This window comes from Hemiscyllium ocellatum, chromosome 22 (genome assembly GCF_020745735.1).
Source record: "Hemiscyllium ocellatum isolate sHemOce1 chromosome 22, sHemOce1.pat.X.cur, whole genome shotgun sequence".
NCBI lineage: Eukaryota > Metazoa > Chordata > Chondrichthyes > Orectolobiformes > Hemiscylliidae > Hemiscyllium > Hemiscyllium ocellatum.
Genome location: NC_083422.1, coordinates 6,703,258 through 6,727,374, shown reverse-complemented (window position 1 = coordinate 6,727,374; position 24,117 = coordinate 6,703,258). Strand labels below are relative to the sequence as shown.

The 24,117-nt window shown below is 41.4% G+C and overlaps 1 protein-coding gene across 1 annotated transcript in view; it reads left to right on the top strand.

The window, feature by feature from the left end:
• Positions 1 to 24,117, top strand: part of reep3b (receptor accessory protein 3b) — a 57,357-nt gene that overhangs the window by 15,857 nt on the left and 17,383 nt on the right. Inside the window, exon 2 of the mRNA XM_060842313.1 lies at positions 426 to 498. Within this exon, the coding sequence (XP_060698296.1) occupies positions 426 to 498 (73 nt within the window). The remainder of the gene's footprint in view (positions 1 to 425; positions 499 to 24,117) is intronic.

Sequence of the window (24,117 nt, the reverse complement as noted above, 5' to 3'; positions counted from 1 at the left end):
GGAAAATTTCCATATTTGGGAAAATGAGAGATCGGGCTGAATGGATTATTCTCCTGCAAGATGGAAATGAATGAAACATTAAAGTGTGTTTTAAAAATACTCGTTTCCTGGAAAAAGCTGATGTTTTCTCAGTAGTTGTGGATTATTAAACTGAATTGGCTAGTGTGTGGTTCCAGAATGATGCCAGCAGCATTGTTTCAATCCTGTAGTGGCTGAGGCTGTTCTTAGAAGCCTTACTGAATCATATGCTGAATCCAGTTGATGTGGAGTCGTTTCTGTGCAGCTATATAACCAATTGTCTCCCTTTTAATGGAGAGAGAAGTCTATTATCCTTGAGATACAAAATCACTAATAATGGCAATTAGCTGTATTACTGAGTTGTATGTCATTTGTATCTTCTAACACTGCTTTCCCTTTTTCAACAGCCTTGTGTTTGGTACCTTATATCCTGCTTACTATTCGTACAAAGCTGTGAAAACCAAAAATGTGAAGGAATATGTAAGTACTCTTTTGAATTTGATTTGACAACTCCTTGCACTAATGTTATCACTGATTCCAAAGAGTTCCATATACAGTGTAAACATCACTTAAACATGTACACAAAATATTCAAATGCTGAGGAGAGAGGGCACAGGGAGATGAAATCCTTATAAAATAACATGTCTTCACACCTTATTTAAAAGAAACCTGACTACCAAAATGTAAAAGTAAATCTGATCTTTTTGGTCGTAGAGAAGTTGGTTCCATGTGAAAGAGCCCAATTTATTGATTGGACTTTCTGTCCACAATTGGTGTCTTTATGTAGTCGCTTGTATATGAAAGCTAAGCACTATGGAAGAGAACAGTAATTTGGAAATCTATTTGGCAGGATTTTAAGATGTCTGCAATAAATAATCAAAAAGGTGAATAGAATGTTGGTTGTAATTTCTGAAGGGATGAATACAAAATGGTGAAAGTTATGCTTTGGTGTTACAAATTGTTATGACAGGAGACAGCCAAATAAAATCAGCCTCCCTAATCCTGTATTTGCAACACAGTAAAGTAAGATACTCAATGACTCTCAAAATTGACCCCAATGGTTTCTAATCAGACTCTTGGAATAATCAATTATTCATTAAGTGTGGAAACTGATCACAGACACCAGGTTTCTAGCATTGTGACAGTACTGTGTCTTTAAATGAGATTTATTCTATGCTGTTTCTTTTCAAGAGGGGTGTTGCTGGAATGTCTGCTTCTGAAGCAGTGGGTAATTAACTTCCAGCTCCTGGAGTGTTTGTTTTAGATAGAAGCGTGAATGGATGGAGTTGGGCTCTCTCAGATCCAAGGTTTGAATTTTTGTCTCAGTTTGGGCTTGGAGTGAGTTGCTGAAGCTGATAAATACTGCTCTGCCTCTACTGCAGCAAAAAGCTTGAGTTCACTCTCTGTTGCTAGATTGTTTCTTTCAGTGTTCCTTTCTCCTGGACTGAAAGGGAGATAGCATAAGAGGAAAACATGTTTTGCTGAATTTGCCTTTGCCAAGGGTATGTTTATGGAATGCTGCAATACTGGAACGGTTGATCACTAAAAATTACACAAATAATTTTATTAAGTGTTTCAGTTGAGCTAAAAATATGCTAATTCTTCTGTTTTTGTTTGTATTTTGAATTTTGTAGGATTAAAGTGTGTTTTCCTTAAAGCCTGGTGGTGGACTAGTTGAATCACATATGGAAAACACGGCCCTACACTTGCCTTTAAATAAAATGAGATGTTAGGGGTCTAGTTGATCTCCTTGGTATATTTTGAGAGGCTTTGGTGTGCCCCATAAGTGTAAACAAAAGATTTATTGGCTTATCAGAGCAAAGTTAAACCACAGGGTTATCCAATTAATGTCAATGATTTAAACCAGGTCTTTGTTGATTCAAGCCCTCCTATTTTGTCACAAAAATAGAATGACAAGCAAACACAGTTAAGGGATACATCAAATGGGTGGGTGGGGAAATAAATGAAGCAACTGGCCAGATCACTTTCGTAGAATCCACAATCTCACTGGCACATGATTGTATTTTACTTAGTTCTTGATGACATCGATGTGTGTAACTGTTTTCCGGGAGGCTCCAAGGAATATTAATTTAATTCTTTTAACTGAGATTCTATGATTTGAACTTCCAATAACTTGATAATGAGAGGACAGCCAGGAAGCAATCAGACTTCTGTCTTGTAGCTTTTGCGGGCATAATCCTCCGACTCATCAGAACCTAACTCAAGTGTTGGTTTTCTGTTGTTTTTCATTCTCTTTGCTAGATTGATTGGTGCCATAACTCTGTTTCCTGTTTACTTTTAAACCTCTGCCATCTGTTTCAGCATGATCCATATCCAGGTTTAAAATGTCTGTGCAGCATTCTTTCAACAAGAATCAACATGCAGTTAACTTCCAGGTCTGGCCTTGTAATCAAATAATTGTTCACTTTGTTTTCAAGATACATTTCTGCTCACAGTCCAAAGGTTACCTTCAGCTCTTAGTGCACAACTCCAAATCAAAAATAAAGTTTTAAAGTTGTCAAATAATGAAAAATCATCATGGGTTTTAACAGATCATATCTGAAATAATGCGTATTAACCTTAGAATCACTCGACTGATGCCAGGGCTAAAGGAATTGATATTAAAAGGAAAGGTGCATGCTATATCTACTTGCGTAAATGATTTTGGCGCGCTCTGATTTGAGGTATATCAGAATTCCCATGTAATATGTTGAAACTGAGCCATCTCTTGAAATTACCCAATTGAGAATGTCAAAGTACAAGTTTTGGATGTAGGTTTACTTGCTGAGCTGGAAGGTTCTTTTTCAGACGTTTCATCACCATGCTAGGTAACATCTTCAGTGAGCTTCCAAAAGAAGCACTGCTGGTGTTTCCTGTTTTCTATTTATATGTTTGGGTTTCTTTGGGTTCGTAATGTCCTTTCCTGTGGTGGTGTCATTTCCTTTTACCATCCCCTGAGAAAAAGAAAAGGGGTCCATTTGTGTGTTAATGTAGTTCCAGATGGAATGCCAGCGATCGCCCATATGCACAGGGACATGAGTTCACGGTCTTCTCTGGAACAACAGTTTCTCAATTAACTATATAGTCATTTTACAGGGAGGAGCATCCAGATAAGGCACCATACATATTATTGGGAGATCGTTACAATCAATGAGTATCAATAGTAAAGATTAAGCCATCTGGTGTTACACAATGAATAACTGACTTCACATAATGAATACTTTTCACCTAACTGACATTACATACTGAATGCTACTTCATGGTGTTAAATGGCTGTGCATAATGAATGCTTTTTCTCCTTGTTAACCCATTACCCTTGCCTCCAGCACCCCATTGTTAACTATATGTTCTTATCTGATCTGAGTCCTGCTCAGCTGAACCTCTTGTTTCACAAAACTCAACGCAACTCTTTCCCTGCTTGTTTATACCCTGTAAATATTCTCAATGAGATATGTTGCTTTTAGTTGGATATCAAGCTAAGTTAGTCTCTTCGACTTAGCATTTCACATAGAAAAGAGAGTATTTTTCTCCACACACTGTGTTTGCTCTTGATTTTCCTTGACAAAATTTGACAGATGTGATTACTATTCAAAGTTGTATTTTTTTAAATGAACGCTTGTGAAATAGGAGAGACAAATTGTTAAAAGTGAGCAAGATTAAAATTGCAGGTAACTGGCTTGGTAGGAATAATGGTGAGTTTAAAAAGACTGCCAGTGAACAGCAGGGTGGTTGTATCCAGCTTGTTGACTAAAATGTTGTGTGGAGTTATGCTGCCTATTCTTCGTTCCGCTTCCTTCCATCCCCTTTGTACTGTCTCAACTGCCTTCAAAACATATAGTTTGCTTTCTCAGACAGACTTCAGACACCTCCTTGCTTGTCATCACTTGAAGAGATTTTGTTTGCTTTAATCTCTCTTGCTAAATATCTCTCCAAGTGACCCTGCTTGTCTCTACTTGACGAGATTTGTTTGATTTAATTTCTCTTGTTATAAATCTCCTCAGGTCTTTTGAATATCCTTGGGTATCAGGTATAGATTGCATAAATGAATGCTACAGAGTTGCACCCATGCGCTCTTGTTGATCAAGCTGTCATAACTCCTCTCAGAAGTTCACGCGATATTGTTCCGTATCCTTTGATCTCCAAGGTCCTTGCCTCTTTTCATAGCCCTGTAGCACCTTTCCCACAGTCTCGTGAAAGTGAGGTGAATTGCTGAAAATATGCGAGAGTACGTAGCCTAATCCCATCTGAGATTTGGAACATTACAGCACAGAACAGGCCCTTCAGCCCATGATGTTGTGCAGACCATTGATCCTCATGTAAGGTAAACCTAATGTACGAACCCTCAAATTTCTGTGACCATATACATGGTCCAGCAGTCTCTTAAATATCCCCAATGACCTCGCTTCCACAACTGCTGCTGGCATTGCATTCCATGCTCTCTCAACTCACTGCGTAAAGAACCCATCTCTGACATCCCCTCTATACTTTCCGCCAAACAGCTTAAAACTATGACCCCTTGTGTTAACGGTTTCTGCTCTGGGAAAAAGTCTCTGGCTATCAACTCTATCTATGCCTGTCATTATCTTGTACATCTCAATTAGGTCCCCTCTCTTCCTTTTTTCCAATGAAAAAAATCCAAGCTCAGTCACCCTCTCCGTAAGATAAGCCCTCCATTCCTTGCAGCATCCTGGTAAACCTCCTCTGTACCCTCTCCAAAGTATCCACATCTTTCCTATAATAGGATGACCAGAACTGGACGCAGTATTCCAAGTGAGGTCTAACCAATGTTTTATAGAGCTACAACAAGATCTCACGGCTCTTAAACTCAATCCCCCGTTAATGAAACCCAAAACGCCATATGCTTTCTTCACAACCCTGTCCACTTGGGAGGCAATTTTAAGGGATCTATGTACCTGCACACCAAGATCCCTTTGTTCCTCCACATTGCCAAGAATCCTGTCTTTAATCCTGTATTCAACTTTCAAGTTCGACCTTCCAAAATGCATTTATCCAGGTTGAACTCCATCTGCCACCTCTCAGCCCATCTCTGCATCCTGTCAATGTCCCTCTACAACAGCCCTCTATACTGTCAACGACACCTCCAATCTTTGTGTCGTCTGCAAACTTGCTAACCCATCCTTCAATCTCCTCATCCAAGTCATTAATAAAAATTACAAACAGTAGAGGCCCAAGAACAGAGCCCTGTGGAGCACCACTCACCACTGACTTCCAGGCAGAATATTTTCCTTCCACTACCACTCGCTGTCTTCTGTCGACCAGCCAATTCTGTATCCAGACAGCTAAATTTCCCTGTATCCCATTCCTCCTAACCTTCTAAGCGAGCCTACCATGGGGAACCTTATCCAATGCCTTGCTGAAGTCCATATACCACATCCACCGCACAACCCTCATCAACTTGTCTGGTAACATCCTCAAAGAACTCAATGAGATTGGTGAGGCATGACCTGCTCCTCACAAAGCCGTGCTGACTGCATTTAATCAAGCCATGCTCTTCCAGATCGTCATAAATCCTATCTCTCAGAATCCTTTCTAATACCTTGCAGATGATAGACGTGAGACTGACTGGTCTGTAATTGTCGGGGATTTCCCTATTTCCTTTCTTGAAGAGAGGAATTACATTTGCCTACCTCCAGTCCTCTGGTACGACTCCGGTGGAGAGTGAGGATGCAAAGATCTTCGCAAGCGGCGAAGAAATCACATATCTCGCTTTCCAAAGCAGCCGAGGACAAAACTAGTCTGACCCTGGCAACTCGTCAATCTCCATGTTAGTCAAAATTTTCAGCGCATCAGCTTCCTCAGTGTCTATCCGTTCCAGCATGCTTACCTGCTCCTCAATGGTTTCATTCACTACAAGGTCCTTTTCTTTAGTAAAGACAGAAGCAAAAAAACTCATTTAGGGCTTCCCCAACCTCCTCAGACTCTATCCACAAGTTCTCCATGCGATCCCTGATCAGCCCTACTCTTTCTTTGATCATTCTCTTATTCCTCACATACGTGTAAAATGCTTTTGGCATTTTCAATTGTGCACAGGGGAACCTCGATTATCCGAATGACACGGGCGGAGAATATTAGTTTAGATAATCGAATGCCAGGTAGCACAGCTTAACCAAGTATTGGGACCTTGCGATCTTGTTCAGATAATATGAAATTTGGATAATTTGAGGTTCCTTTCTATTTTATGATGCTTCCTGCATATGCAGGGCCCCTGAGTCCCAGAATCTTGAAAGGCGTGGTGAAAGAATTGGGGAAGGTGTTTTATAATGTACTTTGGGCAATAATGTGCTGTGCTGACGGGAATTGCAAAGCATGAAAAATTAAAAATGGAACTTGAATAAGCAGAGCAATAAAATTTAGCTTTCTGTTTAATTTTAGCAAATTATAAGTTTCAGACTAAGCTTGGGATATGAATGCTAGATGTAGCACCGAAAGAACTAAAAGGAATGAAACACAATCAATAAAACAATCAATAAGCCTAATGGCTAAAAGTATAATCCAGGCAAGATAGAAATATTCTGATACTTGAAGTAAATGTGATGAGGGAGTATGTATGAGAATCAAGTCTTGTATTACACAAAACAGACCTCTTGGTCCAACTGACACCAACTCAATGGTTCTGTTAGGTTCTATCAATGGAAGTGATTGTGTTGGAGAAAGATTCATTTGTAACTGTGGCATTGAGAGGAAATGAATAATGACACGATTGTTAATGTTGCTTGTGAACGAACAGCAATCAAAGCCACAAGTCCAGAAGTGCTCTGTTTATACCACCACTTCAGCAACTGAAAATAACAAGAAATGCTGAAACTACTTAGCTGATCATCCAGCTACAAAGTAGGGCCTCCCTCCCACCCTCCTCCTCTAACCTAACTTTAAAGTCCACAGACTTGCCCCAAAAAGAGAGCCCAGGGAAGCTCCTGTTGAGAGAAGACAGAATCCTTAGCTCTGGAGCCTTCAACAAGGAGGTTGAGTAAAGTGATTACACCACAGTTGAAGAAGGTGAAGACATGACTGCCCAGCTGGTTCAGTGTGCTATGTACATGATGTGGGAGGTCAACAACCCTGGTGTATCTGGCTTGTATATCTGTGGAAAGTGTGCACCTTCAGCTATTGACAGGGCATATCGCAGCACTGAACAAAGAACTCGAGGACCTTAACCTCATCCAAGAGAACAAAATCTTTCTGGACAGGACCTTCAGCGAGGTTATTATACCGACCATACCAGAAGAGAGCAGAAGAGAGAAGACGATGAGGAAGGCACACAGGAGATGGGCGCAAGAGAGCGCGGGGGAAGTACCTGTCGGGAACAAGTTGAATCTTTTGGAAACAGTAGAGACAGACGACACTGCCAGTCCGCGAGGCGGTCAGGTCTGTTGATCAAAAGTTGGCGTGGAGGCTTTGCCGAGGAGTCAGACATCGCACAGAGCCGTGGTGATAGAGGACTCCATAGTGAGAGGAACTAATGGGGTTTCTGTGGCAACAGGCGGGATTTCAGGATGGTGTGTTGCCTTCCTGGTGCCAGGATTGAGGATATTGCAGACAGAGTGCAGGAAATCCTCAAGGGCGAAGGTGAAAAGCCAGAGGTGGTGGTACATATCGGCACAAATGATGTCGGGAAGAAGAGGAGGAACATACTACAGCGGGACTTCGGAGAACTGGGAAGAAGGCTGAAAAGCAGGACGTCCCAGAGAGGTTATCTCCGGTTTGCTTCCAGTTCCTCGGACTGGAGAGGCCAGGAACAGGGAGATAATGGACTTGAATGTGTGGCTGGGGGATTGGTGCAGGAAGCAAGGATTTAAATTCTTGGTTCACTGGGGTATGTTTTGTGGTAAGCATAAATTATACAAAAGAGACGGTTTGCACCTTAATAGGATAGGGACCAGCATTCTGGCAGGCAGGTTTGCTACTGCAACACAGCTGTGTTTAAACTAAATAGCCGGGGGGGGGGCGGGGTGGAGGGGACAAACTAGAAGTTTAAGAAGGAAATTGAAGGGAAAGTTAGAACAAGGGAAATCCAGAAAGACAACGGTATCAATGAAGCAGAAAACTCAAAAAGGGATCATGCTGTAAGGTTGAGTGAAATAGGGGTTGATAGGAGGGGTGAGGGCAGTAACAAATTAAAAATACTATATATGAATGCACGAAGTATTAGAAAAAAGATGGATGAGCTTAAGGCTCTTTTGGAAATTGGCAGCTACGATGTTGTGGGGATAATTGAGACGTGGCTTCAAGTGGGCCGGACCTGGGAAATGATTATTCAAGGCTATACGTACTATCGTAGGGACAGACTGACAGGCAGAGGGGGTGGGGTGGCCCTGTTGGTATGGGATGATATTCAGTCCCTTGTGCGGGGGGGACCTAGAATCAGGGGATGTAGAGTCGGTATGGATAGAGCTGAGAAATTCTAAGGGTAGAAAGACCCTCTTGGGAGTTATTACAGGCCCCAAACAGTAGTATGGATGTAGGGTGTAAGTTGAATAAGGAGCTGAAATTAGCCTGTCGCAAAGATGTTACTACAGTTATTATGGGGGATTTCAACATGCAGGTAGAATGAGAGAATCAGGATGGTATTGGACCTCAAGAAAGAGACTGTGTGGAGTGCCTCTGAGATGGATTCTTAGAGCAGCTGGTGCTGGAGCCTACCAGGGAGAAGGCAATTCTGGATCTGGTTTTGTGCAACGAACCAGAATTGATCAGGGACCTCGAAGTGAAGGAGCCATTAGGAGGTAGTGACCATAATACAATAAGCTTCAATCTGCAATTTGAAAGGGAGAGGGTACAATTGGTAGTGACAATATTTCAGTTGGATAAAGGGAACTGTGGAGCTATGAGAGAGGAGCTGGCCAAAGTTCAATGGTGCAATACCTTAGCAGGGATGACAGTGGAGGAACAATGGCAGATATTTCTGGGTATAATGCAGAATGCAGGATCAGTTCATTCCAAAAAGGAAGAAAGATCCTATGAGCAGGCAGGGGTGGCCGTGGCTGACGAGGGAAGTTAAGAACATATAAAGTCAAAAGAGAAAAGGTATAACCTAGCAAAGATAAGTGGGAAAATGGAGGACTGGGAAGCTTTTAAAGAACAACAGAGGATTGCTAAGAAGGAAATACGCAGAGAAAAAATGAGGTGCGAAGGTAAACTGGCCAGAAATATAAAGGAGGATAGTAAAAGCTTTTTTAGTTAAGACTAAAATTGGGCCCTTGAAGACAGAAACAGGGGAATATATTACAGGGAACAAAGAAATGGCAGAAGAATTGAATTGGTACTTCAGATCTGTGTTCGCTGGGGAAGACACGAGTAATCTCCCAGCGGTAACAGTGGCTGAAGGACCTGAACTGAAGGGAATTCATATTTGCCAGGAATTGGTGTTGGAGAAACTGTTAGATCTGAAGGCTGATAAGTCCCCAGGGCCTGATGGTCTACATCCCAGGGTACTGAAGGAGGTGGCTCAAGAAATCATGGATGCGTTGGTGATTATTTTCCAGAGTTCGATCAGTTCCTGCAGGTTGGAGGGTGGCTAATGTTGTACCACTTTTAAAGAAAGGAGCGAGAGAGAAAGCAGGAAATTATAGACTAGCTCGTCTGACCTCAGTGGTGGGAAAGATGCTGGATCAATTATGAAGGATGGAATCACGACACATCTGGATAGCAGTAACAGGATGGGTCAGAGTCAGCATGGATTTATGAAGGGGAAATCATAAAATTCCAGGCTAATCTTCTGGAATTTTTTGAGGATGTAACTGTGAAGATAGACAAGGGAGATCCAGTGGATGTAGTGTACCTGGACTTTCAGGAAGCCTTTCTTAAAGTCCCACCTAGGAGGTTAGTGAGCAAAATTAGGGCGCATGTGTTGGGGGCCAAGTACTAACTTGGATTGAAAATTGGTTGGCTGATAGGAAACAAAGATGAATGGCTTCCTTTCGGAATGACAGGTGGTGACCAGTGGGGTACCGCAGGGATCAGTGCTGCGACCGCAGCTTTTTACAATATAAATGATATAGAAGATGGTATTAATAGTAACATTAGCAAATTTGCTGATGATATTAAGCTGGGTGGCAGGGTGAAGTGTGAGGAGGATGTTAGGAGATTACATGGTGACCTGGACAGGTTAGGTGAGTGGTCAGATGCATGGCAGATGCTGTTTATTGTGGATAAATGTATGGTCATCCACTTTGGCAAGAACAGGAAGGCAGATTACTACCTAAATGAAGTCAAGTTAGGTAAAGGGGCAGTACAAAGAGACCTGGGTGTTCTTGTGCACCAGTCAATGAAGGTCAGCATGCAGGTACAGCAGGTAGTGAAGGCGACTAATAGCATGCAGGCCTTCATAACAAGAGGGATTGAGTATAGAAGCAAAGAGGTTCTTCTGCAGCTGTACAGGGCCCTGGTGAGACCACACCTCGAGTATTGTGTGCAGTTCTGGTCTCCAAATTTGAGGAAAGACATTCTGGCTATTGAGGGAGTGCAGCGTAGGTTCACAAGGTCAATTTCTGGAATGGCGAGACTATCTTATGTTGAAAGATTGGAGGGACTGGGCTTGTATACCTTTGAGTTTAGAAGACGGAGAGGGGATCTGATTGAGATGTATAAGATTATTAAAGGATTGGACACTCTGGAGGCAGGAAACATGTTTCCGCTGATGGATGAGTTCCGAACCAGAGGACACAGCTTAAAAATACGGGGTAGGCCATTTAGGACAGAGATGAGGAGAAACATCTTCACCCAGAGAGTGGTGGGTGTATGGAATGCTCTGCCCCAGAAGGTAGTGGAGGCCCAGTCTCTGGATTCATTTAAGAAAGAATTGGATAGAGCTCTCAAGGATAGTGGAATCAAGGGTTATGGAGATAAGGCAAGAACAGGATACTATTGAGGATGATCAGCCATGGTCATAATGAATGGTGGTGCAGGCTCGAAGGGCAGAATGGCCTACTCCTGCACCTATTGTCTATTGTCATCTGTGGAGAGAGAACAAGAACAGCAAAATAATTAGACATGCAATATACTTTAAGGAAATAGGGAAAAAATAGGTGAGAAAGGGAACTAGGGGCAGGTCTTTGAGATGTAATTGGTCAAATCATAAAAGGAAGAGAGCTAAGGGATGGTAATAAATGGTAGTAGCGCTAGCACAAATGGAACATGCTCTTTCTGTACTGTAAAATGTTGATTCTGTAATAGCTGCTTTCCTACTATCTTTATTCTGTTTAGCTCATGACCTCCAATTTCTCCAACCAACGTTGATTAAGATGTGATTACATCTGAAGTGTGGCTGTCAAACGCTGCTCCATCTCACACATGAGAGCAGGCAGTGACATTATGTCACTGGACTCTAATCTAGAACCACAGGCTAATATCCTGGGGAAATAGGTTTACATGCCACCAATAGAGATGATGAAGTTTGAATTCAGTGAAAATCTGGAATTTTAATGCAACCATGTAATCATTGTCAATTTGTAAGGGAGTGATTGCTGACATTGCGCACAGAGTTAGAGAAGTTGCCGTAGTGGAAAACAAGTTTCCAAGCACTGATGTCATAATGTACATTTTACATGTGACATCATGTACAAATGTATCACTGTGTGTGCATCATTTCAAAGTGAACTTCAGAAGTGGGGAGAAGGATGCCTAATGTGGAACGGGGGTGGTGGGGAATTCCTGAAGTGAGGAAGGAAGAGAAGATCCAGAAACTGGGGATGAAGTTGACCAAGGAGAGCCCAGGAGCCAGACATGGAGATGGAAGGGCTGATAAGTAGAATCAAGGGACTGTGAAAGCCGCTGTCCCTCTCCCATGCTCTCTCTTCCCTGTGCTCCAGCTGCACCCCCCCCCACGGTTTGTGCATGGGAGCTGAAAAGTGGCATTTAAAACGTATGTGTTGGCATCAGGAACTGCAGCCTTGTTATAGAATTCCAGCTGAATCATTGATGTCCTTTAGGAAGAGTCTGCTCCTTACTGTGACTTCAGGCCTTCAGAAGAGTGGTTGACTCTTAAGTGCCCTTTGGGTAGAAATGCTTTCCCAATCAGTAACAACTCTATCCCATTGAAATAATTTCTCAAAAATGCCATCAAGAAATCGGAGGCTGAGGGGTGACCTTGTAGAGGTTTACAAAATTATGAGGGACATGGATAGAATAAATAGGCTAAATCTTTTCCCTGGGGTGAGCGAGTCCAGAACTAGAGGGCATAGGTTTAGGGTGAGAGGGGAAAGATATAAAAGAGACCTAAGGGGCAACTTTTTCACGCAGAGGGTGGTACGTGTATGGAATGAGCTGCCAGAGGAAGTGGTGGAGGCTGGTACAATTGCAACATTTAAGAGGCATTTGGATGGATATATGACTAGGAAGGGTTTGGAGGGATATGGGCTGGTGCTGGCAGGTGGGATTAGATTGGGTTGGCATGGACGGGTTGGACCAAAGGGTCTGTTTCCATGCTGTACATCTCTATAACTCTCAGTTAAAAACAGTACAAATTTCATTGTCATAGAATGATAGTGTATTGGAATCCTGATGACAACTGTTCACCATCTGCTAGACTGTGTCCAGCCTACTGCTGGCATAAGCTTTTTGTTGATTTGAGCTCAAAGCCTCCTATGCAGTAAATTTAAACATAATGTTGACAGTTACCATTTGCTGAATCTCAGTTACAGGAACACGTGTTGAGCTACAAAATCTCTACTGAAGCCCTGAGTGCAATTTGCTTATATGTTTCTGGGAAATATCAATTTCATTACTTTGGTCCAAACAAGTCCATATTTTTCAGTGTGACATGGATTCACAACTGCAGCAGTGTAGTGTTCAATTCTCGTCTCCCTATTGTAGGAAAGATGCCACAGAGTCATAAAGCACAGAAACTTGGAAAGGTTCAGAAAAGATTTAAAAGCATCTTGCTGGAATTGGAGGGTTTCAGGTATAGGAAGAGGCTAAATAGGCTGGGACGTTTTTTCCTGGAGCATTGGAGGCTGAGGGGTGACCTCAGAGGTTTATATAATTATAAGAGGCATGGATAGGGTGAATAGCAAAGCTCTTTGTCCCAGGATAGGGGAGTCCTAAAATTAGAGGGCATAGGTTTAAGATGAGAGGGGAAAGATTTAAAAGGGACCTGAGGGGCGAGTTTTTCCCGCAGTGGGTGGGTGTATATATGGAATGAGCTGCCAGAGAAGGTGGTAGAAGCTGATAAAATTACAGCATTTAAAAGGCATCTGGATGGGCACATGATGAGGAAGCATGAGAGGAATTTGGGCCAAATGCTGGCAAGTGACACTAGATTAGTTCAGGATATGTGGTTGGTGCAGATGAGTTGTCGCAAAAGAGTCTGTTTCTGTGCTGTAGAATTCTATATGATTCTAACATTACAATAGCAATATGTTCCAAACCATGAGTTCTGTAAATGTGCAGATCAGAAAACCGTTTAATACGTTTTGGCAACAAGAAACAAGCGTGACTTCATGTCCCACTGTAGCTGGCCAGAATGATTCTACGTGTGTTTAATCAAAATAACAAGGGCTGATTCCAAATTATGGTGTCAGTAGGTATTGTCGTATGGTTTTTGAATATGAGATTTGCAATGATCGCAGTTGCTAAAGCATTGTTTTCCTTGAACTAATAATGTGGTTTGTATTAGTGGTTCACAAGCAATACTGAGTCAGAGGCATCCTTGACAAAAATGTTGACAAATTCCCAAAACTCCCTGATAATGTAATGAGCCAAAGGGAAAATGTTCCCTTTGCAGGGTAACCTTTTCTTTTGTCCTTTCTCGTGTTGTATCTGTTAAATAGTGAGTGGAATCAGGGCACATAGAACAATGTGATCACAGATGGGCGGGCTCTTGGGATTACAACATACGCACTGGGTTCTGAGTTGGCTTTCAATTCCAGAGATGTTAGTTGTTAAGCAATATTTATTCAGGACTGCTTCTTGAGTTTGCGTGCCCTTTATGAAGGGATGCTGGTTTTAGCCTTAAAGTTGATCTAGCGAAGGTCAAGAAAAGCTTTTAGCTTTGTTTTTAAATACTGAGGATTTTAGCTGCTGTACCCTGAAGACGTTTACATGAGCTGGTGTAAGCCAGCCAATCTGCAGTGTCATGAGGGCCTTTTAACTTGGTGACAATAGAAATCATGTTAGTGTTCCACAATTTCTGACGCGTTTTGTGAGCAAGTCATGACAAGCTTGTTCAGTTGCTGTTGTTTCAGTAAATCCTGTTTGCTTTGTGTGATATTGTTATGTGCATGTTGTGAAATCTGTCAAACTCTGGGAGCAACAGAACTGCTTCAACTTTGGAGATGTTTTGGTTTGAGCAGCAAGTTTGTGTTTTGTGAGTCACTGTACTTTCAGCTGACATCTGAAGTTGTGTAATCTTTTTTTAAAAATACCTTTTTGAAAATACCTTTATTAGGTATGTAACTGTTCTTTTCACATGCATTCATTTCAATCTATTTTCCACACCATTTTGCTTGATGACAGCTGCATAGATTTTTGAGCCTCTTAGTTGTCAGTCCTGTCAAACCGCTAGCCTTGTTTGGTTTGATTTTTGTTTTCTGGAGGCTGCTAGATTTTTGACCAACCTTCTTTTCATACTTGTTACATTGCAAAAAACAATTGTAGCCTCCTCTCAATAATGAGTTGTTCATTCAAGTGTCCATCCATGGAAAGTTACTGGGATATGTTTTGGCCCTGTATTAATGCCATGGCACAGTATTTTGTGCATTTCTGACTGCTTTTCAAGATGTTCATGGAGGAAGATTAATTCTTGTTTTTTTTTGTGTGGTTTGGTCTCATTTTTTAAAAATGTCCCTGCTTTCTGGGAGACCTGAGGCAGTGAGTGCTTCAGGGCAGGGACAAGACTGGTGTTGGAAGGGAAACAAATTAAAGGCAAAGGATAGAGTGCATGTTTGAGTTGAGCAGAGATTTGATCATGCATTTAAAGAAACCCAAAAATTATTTAAAATCAAATTGCAGTCAGGGAGCAGAAAGCAAACCATGACTTTGGGCTGATGGAGTTGGATTTCATGGGCACACCTGACTAAGCCAAATGTGGGCCCTGGAATTAATTTATCTATTTTAATTTTTAGTTCATTCTTTCTTCCTTGGTTATGTTGCATATAGGTAGCAAGATTTCACAGTCAAACCTGTAATCTGTGAAATTAATATTTATATGCTAAATATAGAAATTTAAGAGTTAAGCAATTCCTCTGCTCTAATATATTTTTGGGCAAGTGCAGAAGTTTAAACAAAGGCATGTATCTGCAGAATTCAAGCTGACCATGCCACTGTAAATGGCTGTTAATGAGCCATAATGTACCTTGGGCAGATTAATTTCGAATTGGTAAAACAGGATATTAGGCTTTATAAAGGATTGGATTTGACTGATGATCTGAGCGGATGTTACCATTGGATAATTTGATCCCGGAATGAAATCTGGTGTGAAAAATCATGTTTATTTTTGTTTGTTTACTAATAGTGACTTGCTGAGACACACTCGCACAGGGCTGCAGACTTTGTTTATCAACTGATTAGATACTTATTAAACAAGGGAAATGCAAAAAAAGGAAGATGTGCAGGTGTCCTTGCATGTGGTGAGCATGCAGGCACTTGCAATCATTCAAGAGGGCACTTGGCAGATTAGTTTTTGTTGTAGGAGGAAAAATTGGGATATCTTGCTGTGGTTGTGCAAGCCCATAGTGAGACTGCTGCCTGAAGTTTTGGTCTTCCTACCTGGAAAGGCATGTGCTTGCAGTGGAGAGAATACTGTAAAGGCTTGCTTGGTTGATGCCCAGGATGGCAAGGCTGTCATATGGTGAGAGGTTGGTTTGATTGGGCTTATATTCCCTGGAGTTTGAAAGGAAAGGGGATCTGATGGAAATATGTGGTATTTAGGCAGGCCTGATCAGACAAGAGGTTGGGATGTTTTTTTCCTTTGATAGAGATAGAACCAGGGAGGTCACATTCTCAAGAAAGTGTAAAGATTATTTGGGATTAAGGTGACCCATTGTTTCATTTGGAGGGTGGTGAACCTGGGGAGTTCACTACCACAGAAGACTTTGTGATGGTTAAGAGATGCATTTTTCCCTGGCTTTTTGTTTTGAAGAGAAGTTTTAAGGCAGGATGGTAAGCAGTCTACCAGAGTTACTAGAGTAAACCGCTTGTGTGGCCTTGGGTTTTTTTAAAGCTGGAACAATAAAAGCAGCCTGAATATGTGTGGTCAAACTTTCACAGAACCAGGGTTTATAGTTTTAGCTTTCAGCAGTTGTTCTTGGGGTCTCAGCAGGGTTGGAAACTGCAGTGAATCTCTCTGCTGGCTGCTGTACTCAGAATTTTCTCTCTCTGTTTTTTCTCTGCTGGGCCACTGCAGTTGCACGTGAGGCTATCTGTTTGCTAAATGTGCCTTTTGTCAAAGGTGTGTTTATGGAGTGTTAGTATATTAGAGCAGTAACTTAGTAATAATTAGTGTATCTATTATTTTACACTTTCGAAGAGTTATTCCAATTATTTCTTCCTTTTGGCTGTATCTTAACTATAGTGGATGAATAAAGTGAGTTTTGCTTTAAATCTGGTAGTTTGATCAATCAAATTATACCTGGAACGCAAGACCTTACATTTACCTTTTTAAAATAAGAAAAAAGTTTATGTCTAGACCTCCTTCTGAATGTTTTAAGGGGTTTTGGTCTGGTCCATAATACTGTGAAGGCCAGGTTTTGAATACTGTTAATAGGGATATAATTTTAGATTAGGTTTGGTTTAAATTAGATTACTTAGAGTGGAAACAGGCCCTTCGACCCAACAAGTCCACACCGACCCACTGAAGCGCAACCCACCCAGACCCATTCCCCTACATTTACCCCTTCACCTAACACTACGGCAATTTAGCATGGCCAGTTCACCCAACCTGCACATTTTTGGACTGTGGGACAAAACCAAAACAGCCAGAGGAAACCCACGCAGACACTGGGAGAACGTGTGGAGTTTGCACAGTCAGTCGCCTGAGGCGGGAATTGAACTCAGGTCTCTGGTGCTGTGAGGCAGCAGTGCTTGCCACCGTGCTGCCCACTAGGTTCTAAAGATGTCATGTAGTCCTAGAGATGTATAGCACGGAAACAGACCCTTCAGTCCAACTTGTCCATGCCGACCAGATATCCCAACCCAATCTAGTCCCACTTGCCAGCACCCGGCCCATATCCTTCCAAACCCTTCCTATTCATATACCCAACCAAATGCCTCTTAAATGTTGCAATTGTACCAGCCTCCACCACTTCCTCTGGCAGCTCATTCCATTCATGTACCACCCTCCGTGTGAAAAGGTTGCCCCTTAGGTCTCTTTTATATCTTTCCACTCCCACCCTAAACCTATGCCCTCTAGTTCTGGACTCCCCCCAGGGAAAAGACTTGTCAATTTATCCTATTCATGCCCTTCATGATTTTGTAAACCTATATAAGATCACCCCTCAGCCTCCGACGCTCCAGGGGAAACAGCCCCAACCTGTTCAGCCTCTCCCTATAGCTGAAATCCTCCAACCCTGGCAACATCCTTGTAAATCTTTCTGAACCCTTTCATGTTTCACAACATCTTTCCGATAGGAAGCAGACCAGAATTGCACGCAATATTCCAGCAGTGGCTTAACCAATGTCCTGTGCAGCCGCAACATGACTTCCCAACTCCTGTACTCAATACTCTGACCAATAAAGGAAAGCATACCAAATGCCTCCTTCACTATCCTATCTACCTGTGACTCCACTTTCAAGGAGCTATGAACCTGCATATTTGTTCAGCAACACTCCCTAGGACCTTACCATTAAGTGTATAAATCCTGCTAAGATTTGTTTTCCCTAAATACAGCACCTTGCATTTATCTGAATTAAACTGTATCTGCCACTCCTCAGCCCATTGGCCCATCTGATCCAGATCCTGTTGTAATCCAAGGTAACCTTTTTTGCTGTCCACTGCACCTCCAATTTTGTTGTCATCTGCAAACTTACTAACTATACCTCTTATGCTCACATCCAATCATGTATATAAATGACAAAAAGTAGTGGACCCAGCACCAATCCTTGTGGCACTCCACTGGTCACAGGCCTCCAGTTTGAAAAACAACCCTCCACCACCCCCCTCTATCTTCTACCTTCGAGCCAGTTCTGTATCCAGATCGCTAGTTCTCCCTGTATTCCGTGAGATCTAACCTTGTTCACAGTCTCCCATGTGAAACCTTGTTGAATGCCTTACTGAAGTCCATATAGGTCACGTTTGCTGCTCTGCCCTCACCAATCCTCTTTGTTATTTCTTCAAAAAAAACTTGAATCAAATTTGTGAGACATAATTTCCCACGTGCAAAGCCATGTTGACTATCCCTAATCAGTCCTTGCCTTTCCAAATACATGTAAAGCCTGTCTCTCAGGATTTCCTCCACAACTTGCCTACCACCGACATCAGGCTCACCGGTCGAGAGTTCCCTGGCTTGTCCTTACCACCTTTCTTAAATAGTGGCACCTCGCAAACTCTGGCGCGGCCACATTTGGAGTAAAGTTCTGGTCACTACATTATAGGAAGGATATAGCTTTGGAAAGGATTCAGAGGAATTTACTAGGATGTTGTCTGGTATGGAGGAAAGTCTTAGAAGGAAAGACTGAGGGTCTTGAAGCTGTTTCTGTGAGAGAGAAGGAGGCTAAGAGGCGATTTAACTGAGACATACGAGATAATCGGAGGGTTAGATAGGTTGGATAGTGAGAGCCTTTTTCCTCAAATGCTGATGGCTAAAACGAGGGGCATAGCTTTAATTTGAGGGATAGTAGATATAGGACAGATGTCAGAGGTCGTTTCCTTACTCAGTAATAGGGGCGTGGAACATACTGCCTGCAACAGCAGTAGACATACCAACTTAAAGGGCATTTAAATAGTCATTGGATAGGCATTTGGACGAGAATGGAATAGTGTAGGTTAGATGGGCTTCAGATTGGTTTCACAGGTTGACGCAACATCAAGGGCTGAAGGGCCTGTACTGGACTGTAATATTCTATGTTCACCAACCCTCCAGTGTTCTGGCGTCAATGATAAAAATATCTCAGCAAGGGGCCCAGCAATCACTTCCCTAGCTTCCCACAGAGTTCAAGTGTACAAATCAGGTCCTGGGGCTTTCTCCATTTTTGTGTGTTTCAAGACATCCAGCACTTAGTCCTCTGTAATGTGGCCTGATGGCATTCTTCTTCAACCAATGAAGATGACCTGATGTACAAGCTGTGTGTTTGCTATTGCCTCTACTGCTTTGCAAGCCTTACTTTAAAAAAAATATTTCTTTAGTTTTAGTTTCTTATTGCTCACTTTGTACATTACTTCCTTAAGAATTCCTCCTTGAATTCTGTTTTCTTTAATTCTGTCCAACAAACGGGACATTACAATACTTAACATAAGGGGTGCACATGTTACAGAATGGAGTGTGCTATGTCAGTCATTTGTCAGGAGCTTACTTGAAAACACACTACAAATGCATCAAGCAGGCATTCATATCCCAACTCTTTTTGGGAATTGTCATCACTGAAGTCCGTGGAAGTAACAGTCAGTCAGGGGGGTCTCACTTCTGGATGTTGAAGGCAGCCTTCCATAGTAGGTCAGGTATCTAGTCAGATTGTTCAAGATCAGGGGCGTTGTTCCTCTGTAGTCCAAAGAGTGAGTTGCTTTGCTTCACATGTGAATTCTTTATCTATGAGACACTTCAGCTCTGCCTTGAACTTGTTTTCTGTTGGTATTGCTTGCTTGTACAGTAGTGGGTTACCAGGTCATGTGGTGAGCATTTCATATTGAATATTTACAGTTGATCCCCTAAAGCTATAAACTTGGGTCATTTTGAAACTTTTTAAAAACAACTACATTCCTCAGACATTAAGTAATTGCAAACATTGCCTCTGGATCCAAGATAGTCACATTTAGTTGGTTACTGTTTGAGTTTTTCTTCTCATGGCAACAGAGCACATGAACATGTTTCAACGCAGCAATTTATCCAGAATTTTCTCCTTTTACTTGAAGTTCAAGGTATGTATCTTCAGTCAATAGTTTTTTAAAGTTGTGTCCAGGATGAATCCAATTACTAATTTGTTATTTTCTTATGCAAACATATCTGAGACAAAGCCCACATCTGCCTGCAAAAAATGCTCCACTGTTTGAAGAACAGACACTTCCTCCCATGACCTGGCCAGTACTATATACCCACAGTTGATAGATAACCTGTGATTGTCCACATCAATAGCATCTGGGAAAGATACTTTCGGTCAACTGTTGAGTTATATCAGTTTAGGCAATTTACATCTACAGGTTAACTGCTTTGTTCCTGTTTCATAGACAAACCTCTAGGTTCAAAAAATAGGTCAGCTACTTTTGTTGTCTTTGCAGTGTCTGAAGCTGTGTTTGTTGTTTTTGTGAGTGTATATGAAATATAGAAAGCATGCAAACTACATAGGGTATTTGAAAAAAATCTGGAAAGTCTGTAAATTGCAAGTAAAATTTAAGTTGCTGCAACCTGTATGTGTCAAAGTGCACTGCAAATGAACACTGCCACAACTGTTTATTTTCCACAGTTGCGTTCCTCTTGAGCCAAGTTCCTTTATATACATTTAAATCAGGTAATGTGCTCTCACACCCTCTGCTGACTGTTCATGAAAGACTTAAAAGCTGTTTTTGTTTTATACAATGCCATAGGAAAATGTAAAATTATGAAATACTATGCATTGTGAAATATGAAATGCTAAAGTTGAGCACCAGATGTGTAATTGGGGATATTACTGTACCTATGGTCACAACCAATTGGTAATTATTGATCTTAATATATAAATGAGAATTTAAGGTAGTAGATTTATTAAATATTTGTTAATATTTTCCCAACAAACTGTCTATGGATTAGATTATAACAAGAAGTAACACCAAAATAGTGCTCCTAATCTTGAACATTGCACTTTTTAAGTTTGGAAAATAAATGACCAACTCCTCTTGCTTTCTACAAAAGCAAAATGCTGGGCCCTCCACTCATAAAGATGTATTTTGGGGTGCGCACTCTCCACTCACTGATGTATTGCAGTTGATTCCACCCATGTTTGTATTATGTTGATTTGCAAAACAATTGCAGTTTCTGTTTCTAACAGTATTACTAGTGCTTCACACCCAAGCACATTAGTTAGGCTTTAGTGTTGATGGCGCTGGAAGGCTGCATCTTCCTGTGTCAGACATGTTTGAGTGGAAGCGTTATCCCTTTTCAAGCAAGTGGACTAATTGGTGCTTTGAAGTCAGAGATTATCAGGATTTCGACAGTGCGCTTGAAAAAAGCAAACAAGATATTCTGTATTTAACTAGTATTCAGTATAATATTCTAGCTTGGAATGTTTGAGTTGCACTGTCCCTGAATAAGAAACAACAAAGGTAAAAATAAACTGAAGACATCAAGTGGTCATGGTAATTACAGTTGAAGGCTGTGTTAAAAACTTCTATCTCTGTCATCTTTTCTTCACATCTCCGAATCTTGACATAAGCATTGGGCTTGTGGCTTTGTTTAAAATGACTATTAATCAAATTTTGCATCTGTGACATCAATGTCTCCCTTGTTTCCTGGACCAGAGCAAGATGCAGTACTCATGACATAGTTTGACCTGACTTTGACTTCTTATTATGTTGCATAGTACTTGGCTCAATTAAATTTCACCTTCTGCTCTGCCTGTGGGTGCAGACAATACTGTGGCTATTTCCAATAGTTTCAAGGATACGTAGTTGCCCTATTAACCATGTTTGAGGGGCTGCACAGCTATAAGTGCTGTGGATTTTATGAGCAGAATTTCTTTTGTACAACGTTCACAATTTCATATTCTGAGAATAATCAATGCTTTTATTGTGGAGAAATTGCTGTTTTGCCATGTGTTTTTGTTTGCAGCTAGTAGAAACTTTATTTTAAAAGTCTCTAGCAGATTTGGTTTGGTTTGCTGAGTAAATAAACCTTTTGTGTCTGCTGAGAGTACTGCCCCAATTCTAATTCTATCTGACCATCTTGTCTTTTAAAAACTTCACACTTAATATTTAATCCAACTTATGTGCCACTGACTTTCCTAGTTTGGAGCATGAGCAAAATAAATCAGGTCATTGTGCCGACTTTCTGAATCTGGATCATTCATCTAAATTAGAACCTCTTGTCGATCCAACAGTGACCCCTGAAATACTCAACTCGAGCTTACTCCACACTCTCTGATATAATTCTCCAATATGTGCTTGTCATTCCTTAGTCTGTTGTTCACTCTGTGGTTTAACCCTGCATTCCCACAGCTGAACTTGCCAATGAGCCATTTGTGTGGTGTTTTTGTGAAAACGACAATGCATCTACTCCTAGGGATCAATGCAGTCTGATAGTTATTTCTACAGAGAAGCCAATGATATTAATGAGGCTAGAGCTTCCCTTCTGAATCCATGGCTGTTCAATTAACTAGTCAATCACAGTACTCTCACTTTGAGAACGCTCTGACTTCAAGTGCAATTTGAAGATGTAAACCATTATCACGTTAGTTGGCACATCAATGCAGTACTGAAGGAATCCCACAGAGATTTGACTGAGACTTTAAACTGAGGTGCTCTCGGCCTCCTTAAGAGGATGTGAAGAATCCTGTAGCTGTATTCCAAGAGGTGGGGACTTGTCTTTGCAAATGTTATCTTGAGATGGAACAGTACAAGTTGCCAGAGGACCAAAAGCTGCTCTCTGATTTGATAGATGACTGGTGGAGTTTAGCCTGAGGGTCACAATGCCTCAGGCTGAGAGGCAAGTCGATAAGGGTGGGGTCTTTATACTGACCTCGACCAATGCTGGAAAGGAATCTGCGCTGTAACATCATATTGGACAGCCGATTTGTGATACTCAACTGAACTAGCTGGACTCGGACAGACGATGTGGCACCTTCACTCTTCGGGGTTTTTGTGGAATCTTGACTTTAGACAAATTGTTCGCTTTGCTTCATTATCATTTCACCACATTTAAAAAGTACTTTGCTGTGTTATTTTCCACTAAACATTTGTAGCATATCAAAGGTGTTGCAGTTAGTTTGACATTGCAGTTGTACAACGATGCTCAGCACAATGCAAGCTAACTTGCCATCAAAACCAATTTCACGTTTGACATGTAAATGAAAGTACATAACTTAAGTAATATATCATATGTGTAATTGCTGCCAGATTCAGATATTTATTGCTTTAAAGCTTTCACTGGTTGGTTAGTCATGCCAAAGTCAATGAAATCTTGTAAAAAGAAATGAAAAATTTCTAAGGGCTACACACACTGAGCACTGTTGGAATTTGTAAATGATAATAGTTTGATGTTTTCTGTCCGATGCTTTCTTCCATTTCAACAACACTGTTTAGGAAGAGTCAAACACTCTGAGGTGGGGAAGGACCCAAAGGCCCGGTGTGTAAGATTTTGTTGGCTGTTTCAGCTTCTTGCCCCAAAGGCTAGCACTAACCAGGCACTAGTGTTGAACTAAACCATTACTGTAACAGTAGCATGAGAGAAACAGATGGCCAAGTTCATGTAAAGTTCATTTGAAGTCTAATATGGCTTCTTGCAGCAGTAATTTCAACATGGCACGCATGCATTTCACTTGATTCACTTGAGCTCAAAATAATTAGTTGCTAAGAGGGATTCAACTTAGTGCCAATGCAAACTAAAAAGAACTAACTTTGCAATTCCTTGTTCAAGTTGTGGAGTTTTAAAATGTTGGGCCAGGTTTTCTGACGGCTGTATAGTTGTTTATGCAGTATAGTTCACATAGCTCCGTGTGGAGTACCCAATGCAGTAGCAGCATCTTCTCTTTTTTTCTCTCTCTCTTCTCTTTCCCCCCCCCCCTCCCCTTTCCTTCTCTCTTCCTTCCACCCACCCCCCCACCAGCCCGAGCTTGACCCCAATAAATCTTGGTATTGAGATGTATGTTGGAATGTTATTTTGAACAAGCCTGCAAGTACCCTGATGCATCTCCGCAGTCTGCAAACACTCAGTTGAATGTTAAGTTGTGACTTGCTGTTAGATTGTATGTGCTAATGGAAAATATTGCTATTTAATTCCCCAAATCCTCCTTGCCTATGCATTA